At 35.2% G+C, this 13249-nt stretch overlaps 1 protein-coding gene across 1 annotated transcript in view; it reads left to right on the top strand.

The window, feature by feature from the left end:
* botv (exostosin like glycosyltransferase 3) overlaps positions 1 to 13249 on the top strand; it is a 45408-nt gene that overhangs the window by 30003 nt on the left and 2156 nt on the right. Inside the window, exons 22-23 of the mRNA XM_080161643.1 lie at positions 12712 to 12807; positions 13169 to 13229. Coding sequence (XP_080017769.1) covers positions 12712 to 12807; positions 13169 to 13229 — 157 coding nt within the window. The remainder of the gene's footprint in view (positions 1 to 12711; positions 12808 to 13168; positions 13230 to 13249) is intronic.

The raw sequence follows: 13249 nt of genomic DNA, 5'->3' as shown, positions 1-13249 counted from the left end.
CTTATATCTCTTAATATGCAGTTGACTAAATTCAAGTTTAAATGCATTTCATGCAACTACCCCTTTAATAGATTTTACGATAATTTTTTTCAAATTCTTTATATACTTGGGTAAATTTTCCGAGATATCATATGGTGCACAGTGTAGGATTAAGAAGTCTTATTTTTTGGTATCTTCAGTTTTTAAAGAATAAGAATCAAATATAAGTATAAAAGTATTTGTATATTTATTTGTATTTGTACAAAAAGTATTACAAAAATAGTATATTATCTATAATGCAAAGTAGAATGATGTCTGTCCGTCTGCTTGTCTGTCTGTATATCAGAAGCTTAATATCTCAGTAACCACTGAACCTATTGTGCTCTACTCTTCATGGAATATACCTAATAGTCCTGTGATGGTTTTTGCTATTTTCTTTTGGGGAGGGACACTTAAAGCTTTTTACTTTCTACTAGGATTAGAGGCTTCGTATCCCTCTTTTATAGAATCGTTTGTTGGAAATTTGTCAAAAAAAAATATAAAAAAATATTGTGATTTTTTTTTTCATTTAGGCTTCGCCCCAGGGTGCGGTTGGGGTTCCCCCACCCCGCTGATTTGCATTAGTTTACAAAAAATAAATTGAGGGGTGGTTGATTTTTTTTTTTTTTGGGGGGGGGGGGGTTGGTTTCCCACACTCTAAGAAAATAGCCTAAAACTACCACAGGACTAGTAGATATATTCCCTGAAGATTAGAATTTAGAACCCAATCTGTTCAGCGGTTACAAAGATCTTAAGCTTTAGACAGACAGGCATTGATTTACTTTGTATTAAAGACTAGTATTTTCTGAGATCTTTAGCAATAGACAAAATAACCCTATATCCTATTATATGTTTATCCAGGGTGACCACTGTGTACTATATGTACTTTATGTACTATATAGTCAAAATTTTGTACTATATGGTACTATATGACAAACTAGGTACTATATGTACTATATGAGTTAAAATTTTGGTACTATATGAAATTTTTAAAATATTATTTTAAAACTTATTACCAACCAAAGTATTATAATATTGTTTGTAATATTACAATATACTTTCAGCTCTAATACATACTAATATAGAGAGTAGTGATTTGGGTATGTAAAGTAAAATTATAAGCTTTGAAATATGCAATGACTCTTAAAATCACCTTGATCATATATTTTTTTGCTTCAATGATTTTTATTATTTCTTATAAGATATAAAACTCTTTTTGTTCTTCATATTTTAATGATTGCTGAAGCGGCTAAATACATAGACTAAATTTTTAATTAGTGCTTTTCCTGTATATTGCTAGATGACCAAGTTAGGTTAAGTAAAGAATGCCCTGCTGGGTTAGGGTAGGACCTTGGAGGTGTATGTATAGTAGACCGACTCAAAATGCAAAAAAAATTGGCGCACTTTTTTAACCCATTTCTTTTATGATATAATGACAATTGACACCAAAACAAGTGTTCTGGTAGCTTTTTTCAGCAATATGTCAATTTGATTTTTATAAAAAAAAAGAATTTTTGTTATGGCTTTATACACCTTCCTGAATTTGCTTTGAAGAGTAGGATCTACTGCAGTTCACGGTAAAATATTGCTGGTAAGCAATATTTCCAAAAATCTATGAATTTTAAAAGCTGCTAGCTGCCAAACGGCTGAATGTTCAGATCATATCCGCACACCATTTTAAGCGGCCTACGAAGGCCTACAAATAATCTGGAATAGCCAAGATCCAATTATGCACAGGGAAAGCTTCACTGAAGAAAAAACGCGTAAAATAGGTCTTTTTCGCGCATTTCTCAGCACTGCGAGATAATTATGCATTATTGATTTATGGCTATTCAAGATTATTTGTAGGCCTTCTTATGCCGCTTAAAACAGTGTGCGGGCATGATCTGTACGTTCAGCCGTTTGGCAGCTAGCAGCCTTTAAAATTTATAGATTTTTGGAAATATTGCTTACCAGCAATATTTTACCATGAACTGCAGTAGATCCAAAGAGTATATTAAAGAATTTAAAAAAACGATTTTTAAAGATTTTGATCATAGAAAGGGCTATCCTCAAAAGACTGACAATTTTTGATGTTTTAGCAAAATCAGCAGATTTTGAGTTATTTAAGGATAACTTTTCAAGGGTCAATATTTTTATAAACCATTTTTTGATTCTTAATCTACTCTTCAGGAAGGTAAATAAAGCCATACTTTGAAAGAAGAAATAATTTTCTCCTCTAGAGGGAACCCTTCCCTTTTTTATGAAAATCAAAACTGACATATTGCTGAACAAAAGCAACCAGAACACTTTTTTGAGTATCAATAGTCATTACATCATGAAAGGAACTGGTTGGAACAGCACGCCCATTGAATTATAAAAAAATTGGTAATTCTGAGTCGGTGAAATGTATAGGTTTAGATCCTCACTGTAAATTTTAAGTAATATCTTTATGTGCGACATCTTTAAAGGGAGTGTGGACATAAAAATTTCTCATCTGATTATCAAATCTGAACATTTTCTAAGCACATTTCACTACACTGATCAACCAAAAACGTCCTATTAACACTCACTGTCTACAAAGGGTTGAAACTCAGAGGTTATTTAAAATAATAATATCCTTTTTTATTGTGTTGGACAATAAATAACCCACTTTAGAGAATTAGTTTACACTTTTATCAGACTGTTTATAAATAAATATTGTACCTTTATTATTTACAAATTTTTAATTAAAGGTTGGCCATCTAAAGTTACTTGGATACTAATAAAAAAACCTGTTCCTAGCTTTGTTATTGTAATTGGTATTTAATAAAAATTATTGCTTATTTTATCAATTTCTAACTAACTATACATTGGTTTAAAGCAAGGATTGTATTAAAAGTCAGCTTAACTGTTGTGAAAAATAGAGAACTATGTCAAAAGTTTAGTGTTAGCTATAGAAGGAAAAAAAGACAAGTAACTGCACATTTATATAGTCCGGAAATTTTTCTCCAATCTTGGACATACTTTGATAATCTGATGAGAAATTTCCTCGTTCACAGTCCCTTTAATTACGCAATAAATTTCCATTTTTAGGACTTATTTGAAAAAAAAGTCTTCTAGTGTTTGGTTCTTCCACCAATTAAAAACATTGTTTAATGCTCCCTCATCATTTCACAAAAACCTTATTATTTCATTTAAAAAAGTCCTCAGTTTTAAGGAAAACTATTTTTGTTTAAAATTACTAGGAATATCCCATTTTTTGGGTGAAATTTCTTTTTTTTTTTTTGGGGGGGGGGGTTGTTAAGGGGGATTTCCTATCCCCTTTATTTGTTTTTTTTTTTTTCTCTGCGGCTTCGTCCCACACTGTGCTTAAAACCACCACATGAACAGTACAAATATTCTCTGAAGAGTAGAGCCCAATTGGTTCAGCAATTACCTACTTTTTATTTACAAGAAAAAATTTAGTGGGGGATATAATTTTTTTTTTTTTGAGGGGGTTAGGATTTACCAACCCCACAAAAATTGCTTAAAACCACTATAAGACCAGTATGTATATTCCCTGGAGAGTAGTGCCCATTCAGTTCAGCAGTTACCAAATTCTTAATCTTTAGACGGACAGACATCAAGCTTCTTTGTATTATAGACTAGCAGCTAAGTACCTAGATTCTAGGACATCCCAGGACATAATTCTGAAAATTAAATAGCCCAAAACCTACATACGACCTCAGTGAAGCTTACCTAAAATTGCTAACCCAATTGTTCAGTAGTTAATGAGATCTTAAGCTTCAGACATAAAACCCTTACTACTTTATTTAATAAGAAATATAGGTACTATTTTTTAATATTTGGTACTATATGGTACTATATTAGTTTAAATTTTGTGTACTATATGGTACTATATGAAAATATTTATGTACTATAAATGTACTATATATTTGTAAATTTTGAGTGGTCACTCTGTTTATCCTATAAATCCTTTTTTTTCTGTAACAAAGAATCTCGCTAACTGCTGAACCGACATGATCTTTGTGAGGTTGTAGGCTATTAGCATCAGACAAAAAACTTACTACTTTATTTAATAGAATATACTTAGTACGTAATAACAGGATGTATGTCTCTCTGTCAGTTTATTTGTACCGAAGGTTCTCGCTAACCGCTAAACCGATATGGTTCTCTTTTACAGGGTAGCTTCTCATAGGTCCTGGGAGAGGGTACAACCACCCTCCCAAGAGAAACTACTCTTAGAAAAAAATCACAACCCTTCCCCTATTTTTTCTTTCTTTTTAGGATGACAGTAGTTCGAAATCTCGGATTTTTTAAAACTTGTTTTGTTCCCCCCCCTTATTTTTGTGCATTAACTGGTGTTTATACAAATGCGCCAATTTCAAATCCCCTACCTAAAATTTTTTTATAATATTTTTTATTAAAACTCAAATTAAAAAGTAGAAAGGCAGTTGACTTATCCCCCTCACAGGTCTCCTTAACAAAACCTTAGATTAAAAAAAATCTCCAAAGAAACGGACAACGGGGCCTTCAAATAGGGCACAGTGGTGGTTAGAATCCGTTGGAGATTAAATCTTAGCTGCTCCTTCTTGCCAGATATTGCAATTTGAAGTTTTGTGGTAAAAATGCCTAAAATTGCAAGGATTCCAAGGATATATGCATACATGAACACCTTAATTCATCAAATAAAGAGGTGAGTTTAACATTTGAGGAGTTTAGATGTCTCTGCATTTGTAAACTACACAGTCCCTCCCCATTTAGAAAATTTTAAAACTTTAAAAAAATTATTTTAACAAGAGTAATGAAAAAGGTACAATGTCTAGTTTATAACTTTAAGCTAGAAGCTGTTAACCTGGAACCAGTAGAAAAAACCTCAGTTCAAGTTTACATATAGCTAAAGTTAGTTTCTAAAATACTCACAACCCCCTCCCCCCCTTTAACCCCACCCCTTACAGCCCATAAATTTAAGGGGGAAGAGGGCGGGGGGGGCAAAGTAATAGTATTATGTTTTACTCAAAACTACTTGAAGTATTGTGAGAAAAATTTATATGTAAGTTTCTTAGGCCCCAAGTTTCTGGAAATATTGTTGACTACCCCCCATCCCCCCCCCTCCTAATGAAATCTAATAGGAAGGGGGTGAAGGGGCAGAGTTCTTTAGATATCACTAAAGAAATATATAAGCTTTAGTACATAAACTTTAGTAGGCATCAAAATCTCTTACAAATATTGCTGCAACCAACCCCCTCTATCTGTTAGAAAAAGTGGCTAGTGGCATAGGTAAATAATATTGTGCATCATTTAGAAACCTCTAGAGATATTCAGGGTTATTATTTTAACTTATATAGGCCCATATTTACTTTTTAAATATCTATTCCAACTACAACCCTAATATCTATTCCAAATACAATTATTTTGCTGCATAATCTCCTCCAACCTATTGGACTAATAAAAAAAATATTGTCAACCCATTGCTCCTTCCCCAAACATTGAATAGGTAATACATATAGAGCAATTTGGAAATCTAAAAGCTTTATTCCAAAGTTTGCTCCTTAATGCTTTAGCGGTTCCTGAGTAAAACACAGGTGGTGAGATTTTATGGAGGGTAGCTTAAGAGTGAGGGGGAGGGCAAGCAATAATTTAATATTATTTTTATGGGGGTGGAGGAAATTGTGCAGCAATATAATTTTTCTGGATGGGGTTGGTTGAAGTTGGGGAAAGGTCAGCAATATTTGTTCAAGTATGAAGTAATTATGGACCTACTAAAGTTTAAATCCAAAAGGGTATTGTTATACTTGCTTCTATTACTTAATTGGAGGGGGGGGGGGAGGGAGATTGTAAAGCAATACAGAGGGAAGGGGGGCTTGGAGGGGGGGTTTCAGCAAATTTTGTAAAAGTTGCTTTTGACCTACCAAAGCATATCTCAAAGGTTTGCTTTGCTGCTATAATTCTAGCGGTTTCTTAGTAACACAACAGAGTAGTACTCTTTCAGCTGCAACCCTCCCCCCTTTCTCTCTTTGCAAAATGTTATGTTTTTGATTTATGAGGGGAGGGGAAGGGGTCAGCAATATATGTAAAAGTGCTTTGGGTCCTACAACAATACAAATCCAAAAGCTTATATATATATCTAATAGTTTTTTAAAACATATTAGAATGATCTTCTGCACCCCCCCCCCACCCCCTCCATTATGTTAGGACAGAGGGGAGGGGGGGAAAAGGTGGTCAACATAATTTCTACAAACTTTTGGCCTAAAAACCTTACATAAAAATTTTTCCCACTATACTTCAATTAGTTTTTGAGGTATTATCCTCTTAGAATTTTTTTTTTCAATATTGAAAATTTGAGTAACCCCCCCCCCCCCCCCCCCCCCCGACAGCCAACTATGAACTCTGGCCGCAGCGCTCGGCTCCCTAGCCTGCCTAGCCGCAGCGCTCGGCCCCCTTGCCTGCCTAGCCGCAGCGCTCGGCCCCCTTGCCTGCCTAGCCGCAGCGCTCGGCTCCCTAGCCTAAAACCTAACCTAACCTAAAATAGTTGTTTGTCGGTAGTCGGGGGGGGTACAAAATTGAAAAAAAATGAAAAAAAAATTTCTAAGAGGATAACGCCGTTTTTGAGAAACATAATAGCATTACTATGCTTCCCCCCTCCCTCCACCCTAAAGTTTGTAGGTTGTGAGAGTATGGGGGGGGGGGAGCAATATTACTAAAAGTAACTTAGGCCATATGTAAACTTAAACTGAAGTTTTTTCTTCTGGTTCCAGGGTAACAGCCTTTAGGATAAAGTTGTAAATTGGACAAACCTCTTTAAGCTTATAGTACCCTTATTTATTACTCTTTTTGAAGTTAAAAACATCATTTAAAGTAGTAGAAATTGTTTTGAATGGGGATGTAGTGTGTAGTTTATGTAGTGTGTAGTGTATGAAGAGATATCTTAACTCTCCAAATGTTAAAATCACCCTTTTTATTTGATGAATTAAGGTGTTCATGTATGCATATATCCTTGGAATCCTTGCAATTTTAGGCATTTTTACCACAAAACTTCAAATTGCAATATCTGGCAAGAAGGATCAGCTAAGATTTAATCTCCAACGGATTCTAACCACCACTGTGCCCTATTTGAAGGCCCCGTTGTCCGTTTCTTTGGAGATTTTTTTAATCTAAGGTTTTGTTAAGGAGACCTGTGCCCTCCCACTTTAATAATACCTAAAGGCTTCTTGGGGGCGTTGCCCCTCGTCTATCTTAAAATAAAAGATATATCTTGCATTATTTTTTTCAATTAGGTGTTTGAACACGAATTGCATATAGTAAAAATATTTTTCTTTTTTAATTGTTATCCTAATAAGATAAAAGTTATACTTAAAAATTGTTTTAATAGTTATCATTATATTTAGCATTTTAAAAAAAACACCAAAATTGACCAAAATATGCGTATGTATTTTGTACTCACTTGCGTCATTTATATTTCAGATTTTATTTACCCGTCATCCTTTTTAAAATTGAAATCAGAAATGGGGGTGGTCTACTCCCCCTTCCCTTACTAAAAAAATTATTAGCGAAGCTACTCTATAATCACTTTGTCAGTCCGTTATGCTATCGGAGAAACGTGATTTTCTCGGCTCCTGTTTTTTGATTGAATAAGTTCACATTCTACATATTTTCATTGAGATTTGCCTTTTGGTTGGGTGCTAGATCTATTCCTAGATTTTCTTTTTTTCATGGTTTTCTCGACTTCTATTCAAGATAGACGGCTGAAATTTTCAGGGAATAAATAAATTCACATTCTACATATTTTTAAAAAGTTTCTTTAAGGTTTGTCTATTTGTTGCAGTGCTAGATCGATGCCTAGATGTATAGGTTTTTGTGATTTTCACAACTCATTTTCCTGATAGACGGTTGTAATTTTCAGGGATTGTATTAGTTGTCATTCTTAATACTTCCACTAAATTTCATTGAGATTTGCTTATTGGTTGGGGGGGCTGAATTTATTCCTAGATTTTCACGTTATTATATATTTTTAAAAGGTTTTGTGATTTATTTAAATAAGTTAAATGCTTATTTTTTACGACACTACTCGATAGTTTATATAGTTCCCAGATTTCCATCCATAACTTTTGAGCTTCGCTACTTAAGGATGTTGTTATCCTTGTTTTTTACTTTTTATTTTTAAATAAAAAAATGGGTTTTTGAATTCAACTCCCCCCCCCCCCCCCTAATCAAGTTCCTCTAGAGGCCTCTAAGAGCGTAGTCGCTGGTCCTTATAATAGGATATACTTTGTACATAATAACAGAATGTCTGTTTGTTTGAACCAAAGAATCTCGCTAACCACGGAACCGATATGGTTCTCCTTAACAGGATAGCTTCTCATAGGTTTTTGGAAGTTTTGTAACTATTTTGGGGAAGAGTATCACCATCCACCCTCCCAAGAGAAATTGACTTTAGAAAAAAAACTACCTCCTCCCCCCAAAAATGAATTTTAATTGCGATTTTAAGTTAATTTTTTTTCCAGATGTCTATAAATAACTTTTGAGCTTCGCTACTTATGTATGTTGTCATCCATGTTTTTTTTATTGAATTCAACTCTCCCCTCCTCAAGTGCCCCTAGAGGCCTTTAGGAGCGTAGACGCTAGTTCTTTTGAATAGAGTTAAAGGATATCTTGTGTCTGTCAGTTCGCTATGGTTCTCCTTTACAGGTAGCTGCTAGTAGACTTAAATGTATTGATGATAGGTAACTAGGAAATTATTTAACTTATTTTTATTAGGAATGTACGTTTTTGTACGTTTTTTTACTTTTTTTATGTACGTAACGTATTTTTTTTTGTGTACGTTATGTACGTTTTTTATTTTCAAAATTGGCTGGCCAGTCTGTATAATAAGCCTAGTCCTATAGGTATTACATCTAAATGGCAAAAAAATCCAAAAATTTTTATTTTAAGGTTAGGTTAGGTAAGAAAAACCCTGCGGAAATGGGGTTTTTAGGCTTTTTTTGGTCTATTTTGATGTGGAAACTTACCTTAAATTGTTTTTTCTTATGGTTTTAACTTAAAAACACTGTGTCTATTCATATGGACATTATTTAAGATGATTCAGCAAGTCTTGGACCGACCCCAGGGGGCTAGGTGGGTGGCCCGCAGGGGTTAAGTGCATTTTTCCTAATATATATGTTGTGATACATCAAATAATAGGTTTTTTAGGTCAAGGAACTCAAATTCAGAGCTAAAATAAGCATTAGACTAATCTGAAGCTAGCCCCAGCGGGCTAGGTTGGTGGCCCGCAGGGTATATCTTGTTATATATCAAAATATAGGTTTTTTAGGTCAAGAAACTCAAATTCTCAGCGAAAATTAGCATTAAACTAACCTGAAGCTAACCCCCCCGGGCTAGGTTGGTTTTCTGCAGGGCTTAAGAGCATTTACCTAACCTAACCTAGAAACTTACATATATTTTTACAGGTTTTATTTGAATAAACTGTGTCTATTAATGAGGACTTTATTTAAGATGATCCAGCAAGTCGGGGACTGACCCCAGCGGGCTAGGTGGGTGGCCCGCAGGGGTTAAGTGCATTTTTCCCAATATACATGTTGTGATACATCAAATTATAAGTTTTTTAGGTCAGTAACTCAAATTCAGAGCTAGAATTAGCATAAGATTAATCTGAAGCTAGCCTAGCGGGCTAGGTCTGTGGCCCGCAGGGGTTAAATGCATTTTTTTTAAAGTATGTGTTGTCTTACATCAAATTATAGGTTTTTTAGGTCTTTACAGCTAATAAAAGCATCAGACTAATCTGAAGCTAGCCCCAGCGGGCTAGGTGGGTTGCCTGCAAGTCTTAAGTGCATTTTACCTAACCTAACCTTACTTGTTTTTTTTAGGGTTTTTTTCTGGAATAAACTGTGTCTATTTATGAGAACATTATTTAAGATGATCAAGCAATTTGGGGACCGACCCCAGCAGGCTAAGTGGGTGGCCCGCAGGGGTTAAGTGCATTTTTAAAAAGTATGTGTTGTCATACATAAAATTATAGGTTTTTTAGGTCCAGAAATTCAAATTTAGAGCTAATAATAGAATCAGACTAATCTGAAGCTAGCCCTTGCGGACTAGGGGGTTTGCCTGCAAGGCTTAAATGCATTTTACCTAACCTAACCTAGAATCTTACTCTTTTAAAGGTTTTTTTAATTGAATAAACTGTGTCTATTTATGAGAACATTATTTAAGATGATCCAGCAAGTCGGGGACTGACCCAGGCGGGCTAGGTTTTACTCAGATACACAGTGTTCATTCCTAAAGCCATCATTTAAAAGATTCTTCATACAGGAGGCTGACCCAAGGAGGCTAGAAGAAAGGCCCGCAGGGGGTTAATTAAAATTTTTCAAAAGTATTTACTGCATCATACTACAGTTTTAGTTAGGTCAAGAAGCTAAAATAAGATTTTTCAGATTCCGATGATTTGAGATAAAATTTTTTAAGTTTCTTGACCTAAAAAACCTAGGTATAATTTGATGTATGACAACACATACTTTAGAAAAAATGCACTACACCCCTGTGGGCCACCCACCTAGCCCACTGGGGTCGGTCCCCAACTTGCTGGATTATCTAAAAAAATGTCCTTATTAATAGACACAGTTTATTTAAGGAAAAAACAAAAGAATAAGTAAATTTCTAGGTTAGGTTAGATAAAATGCACATAAGCCCTGCGGAAAATCTACCTAGCCCGCGGGAGGTAGCATCAGGTAAGTCTTATGCCAATTTTAGCTCTGAATTTGAGTTTCTTGACCTTAAAAACCTATATTTTGATATATAACAAGGTATATATTGGAAAATAATGCATTTAACCCCTGCGGGCCACCGACCTAGCCCGCTGGGGCTAGCTTCAGATTAATCTTATGCTAATTCTAGCTCTGAATTTAAGTTACTGACCTAAAAAACTTATAATTTGATGTATCACAACATATATATTGGGAAAAAGGCACTTAACCCCTGCGGGCCACCCACCTAGCCCGCTGGGGTCAGTCCCCGACTTGCTGGATCATCTTAAATAAAGTCCTCATTAATAGACACAGTTTATTCAAGAAAAACCTGTATAAATATAAGTAAGTTTCTTGGTTAGGTTAGGTACATGCTCTTAAGCCATGCAGAAAACCAACCTATCCCTGCGGGCCACCGACCTAGTTCGCTGGGGCTAGCTTCAGATTAATCTTACGCTAATTCTAGCTCTGAATTTGAGTTACTGACCTAAAAAACTTATAAGGGGGGGGGCGAAAGTGACACTTTTTGAAACCAAAACTAAGAGTCAACAAAGGAACTGAACTAAAAAAAGGGTTACAGGTCTGAGATTTTGCATGGCAGTTGCTTTATAGGGGTACAATATGGAACTGTGAAGAAACGGCGGCGCAACCGCCGAAAACCGCCGTTTCCCGCCGTAATTTTTGTTGCCTTTTCTCGGCGGTTTTCGGCGGTTGCGCCGCCGTTTCTTCACAGTTCCATATTGTACCCCTATAAAGCAACTGCCATGCAAAATGTCAGACCTGTAACACTTTTTTTAGTTGAGTTCCTTTGTTGACTCTTAGTTTTGGTTTCAAAAAGTGTCACTTTCGCCCCCCCCCCCCCCCTTATAAGTTTCTACATCAAAATAGACCAAAAAAAGCCTAAAAACCCCATTTCCGCAGGGTTTTTCTTACCTAACCTAACCTTAAAATAAAAAATTGTGGATTTTTTTGCCATTTAGATGTAATACCTATAGGACTAGGCTTACATACCAAGTTTGAAGGGTCTAGCTAAATATTTAGACTATTTTGCTCACGGTTTACGAATAGATGTCATTACGACCCCCCCCCTTTGTGTTTGTCTGTATGTCTATAATTTCATTGCTTGAAAGCGTTAATAGTTATTTATCTTATCGTATTATAGACAGCTTTCCGCGGATATTAAAAATGTTATAACATTTAAGCCAGTTTTGTTAGCCCTGAGGAACCGAAGTAATACAATGCTATACATGGTTTTACAGTATGGCTGAGAACTAATTCTAATCCAGTTGATATTAATTCAGGTTTCGAAGCCATACTGAAAAAACATTACCAAAGAGTCCATATGTCCATTTTAAAGATATTTATTTGGCATAAAAGAAATTAATAACTTTATATACCAGATTAAAAAAATTACTTACAACCCCTAATCTTTTCATATAGATAAATTAGTCTGGAAAGGTAGCACATCCACTAAAAAGATGTTTTCTTCAAAAAAAAATTTATGTATCCCTTTTGACCTTTATAATCAATTCTCCCCCCCCCCCCTTTTTCCGCTAAAACAAATTGTATTTTCCAGGGTGCCGGAGCCGTATAATTTTGATGCGGCTCCGGCTCCGGCTCCGGCTCCAGCTCCGGCTCCGGCTCCTACCTTAAAATTAATATATCAATTTTTTTTCATTATTGAATTTGATAAAATAAAATAAATAATATAAAATATTTTGCTTTTATTTGATTAAAGCTATATAAAAGTAGAAGGATGTGTGTCTATTTGTTAAGTAACAATAGTTTTTCAGTTTATTATATGGAAATAGACCGTTGCCAAATTATGATATTACTTTAAAAAATCATTTTTAGCTAGTCCGGAGCCGGAGCCGTTTTTAACGAAAAATACGGCTCCGGATCCGGCTCCGGCTCCACCAAAAATGTTGCTGCTCCCGGCTCCCGGCTCCCGGCTCCGGCTCCGGCTCCAGAACACTGGTATTTTCTAATCATTTAGATTAATGGTTGATGAAATGATGAATTGTGAAGATCTTGCCATGAACTTCTTGATATCCCACGTGACCAGGCAGCCTCCTGTTAAAGTTACTTCCAGGTACAAAGAACACTAAGAATTTCAGAGATAAATATTATCTGATAATGTCTCACCTCATTAAACAGAGATATTGTCTGACAGTCTATAAGCTCTTGTAAGGTAGTTTCAATATTGTACAAAGTAGGTAGTTTATTAAGGTTTTTGTCTGTTAATTCAGATTTCTAAAACTACTGAACTGATTAAGTTCTCCATTATGGGAAGCCTCGTATATGTCCCTCCCTGTATGGTTTATTCTATTTTTATATAGATTTATGTCTTGAAGGTCTTAGGTTCTTTTTCAGCCTTCAAATAAAGAGCCCATAGATGCTAGGGGTGTTTAGTTTCATTATAATTTAAAATAAAATGTTTTGATATTATCTAGGTGGACTTTCCGGTGTCCTGGTTGTCCTGTTTCCCTTTCAGAAGACGATTCACATTTTCAGGTGAGCTTTTTGGTACTTTT

The sequence above is a fragment of the Acartia tonsa genome, chromosome 1, assembly GCF_053477335.1.
Source record: "Acartia tonsa isolate MP-2025a chromosome 1, ASM5347733v1, whole genome shotgun sequence".
NCBI lineage: Eukaryota > Metazoa > Arthropoda > Copepoda > Calanoida > Acartiidae > Acartia > Acartia tonsa.
The sequence above is the reverse complement of the archived record's forward strand: the minus strand, read 5'-3'. Positions and strand labels throughout refer to the sequence as shown.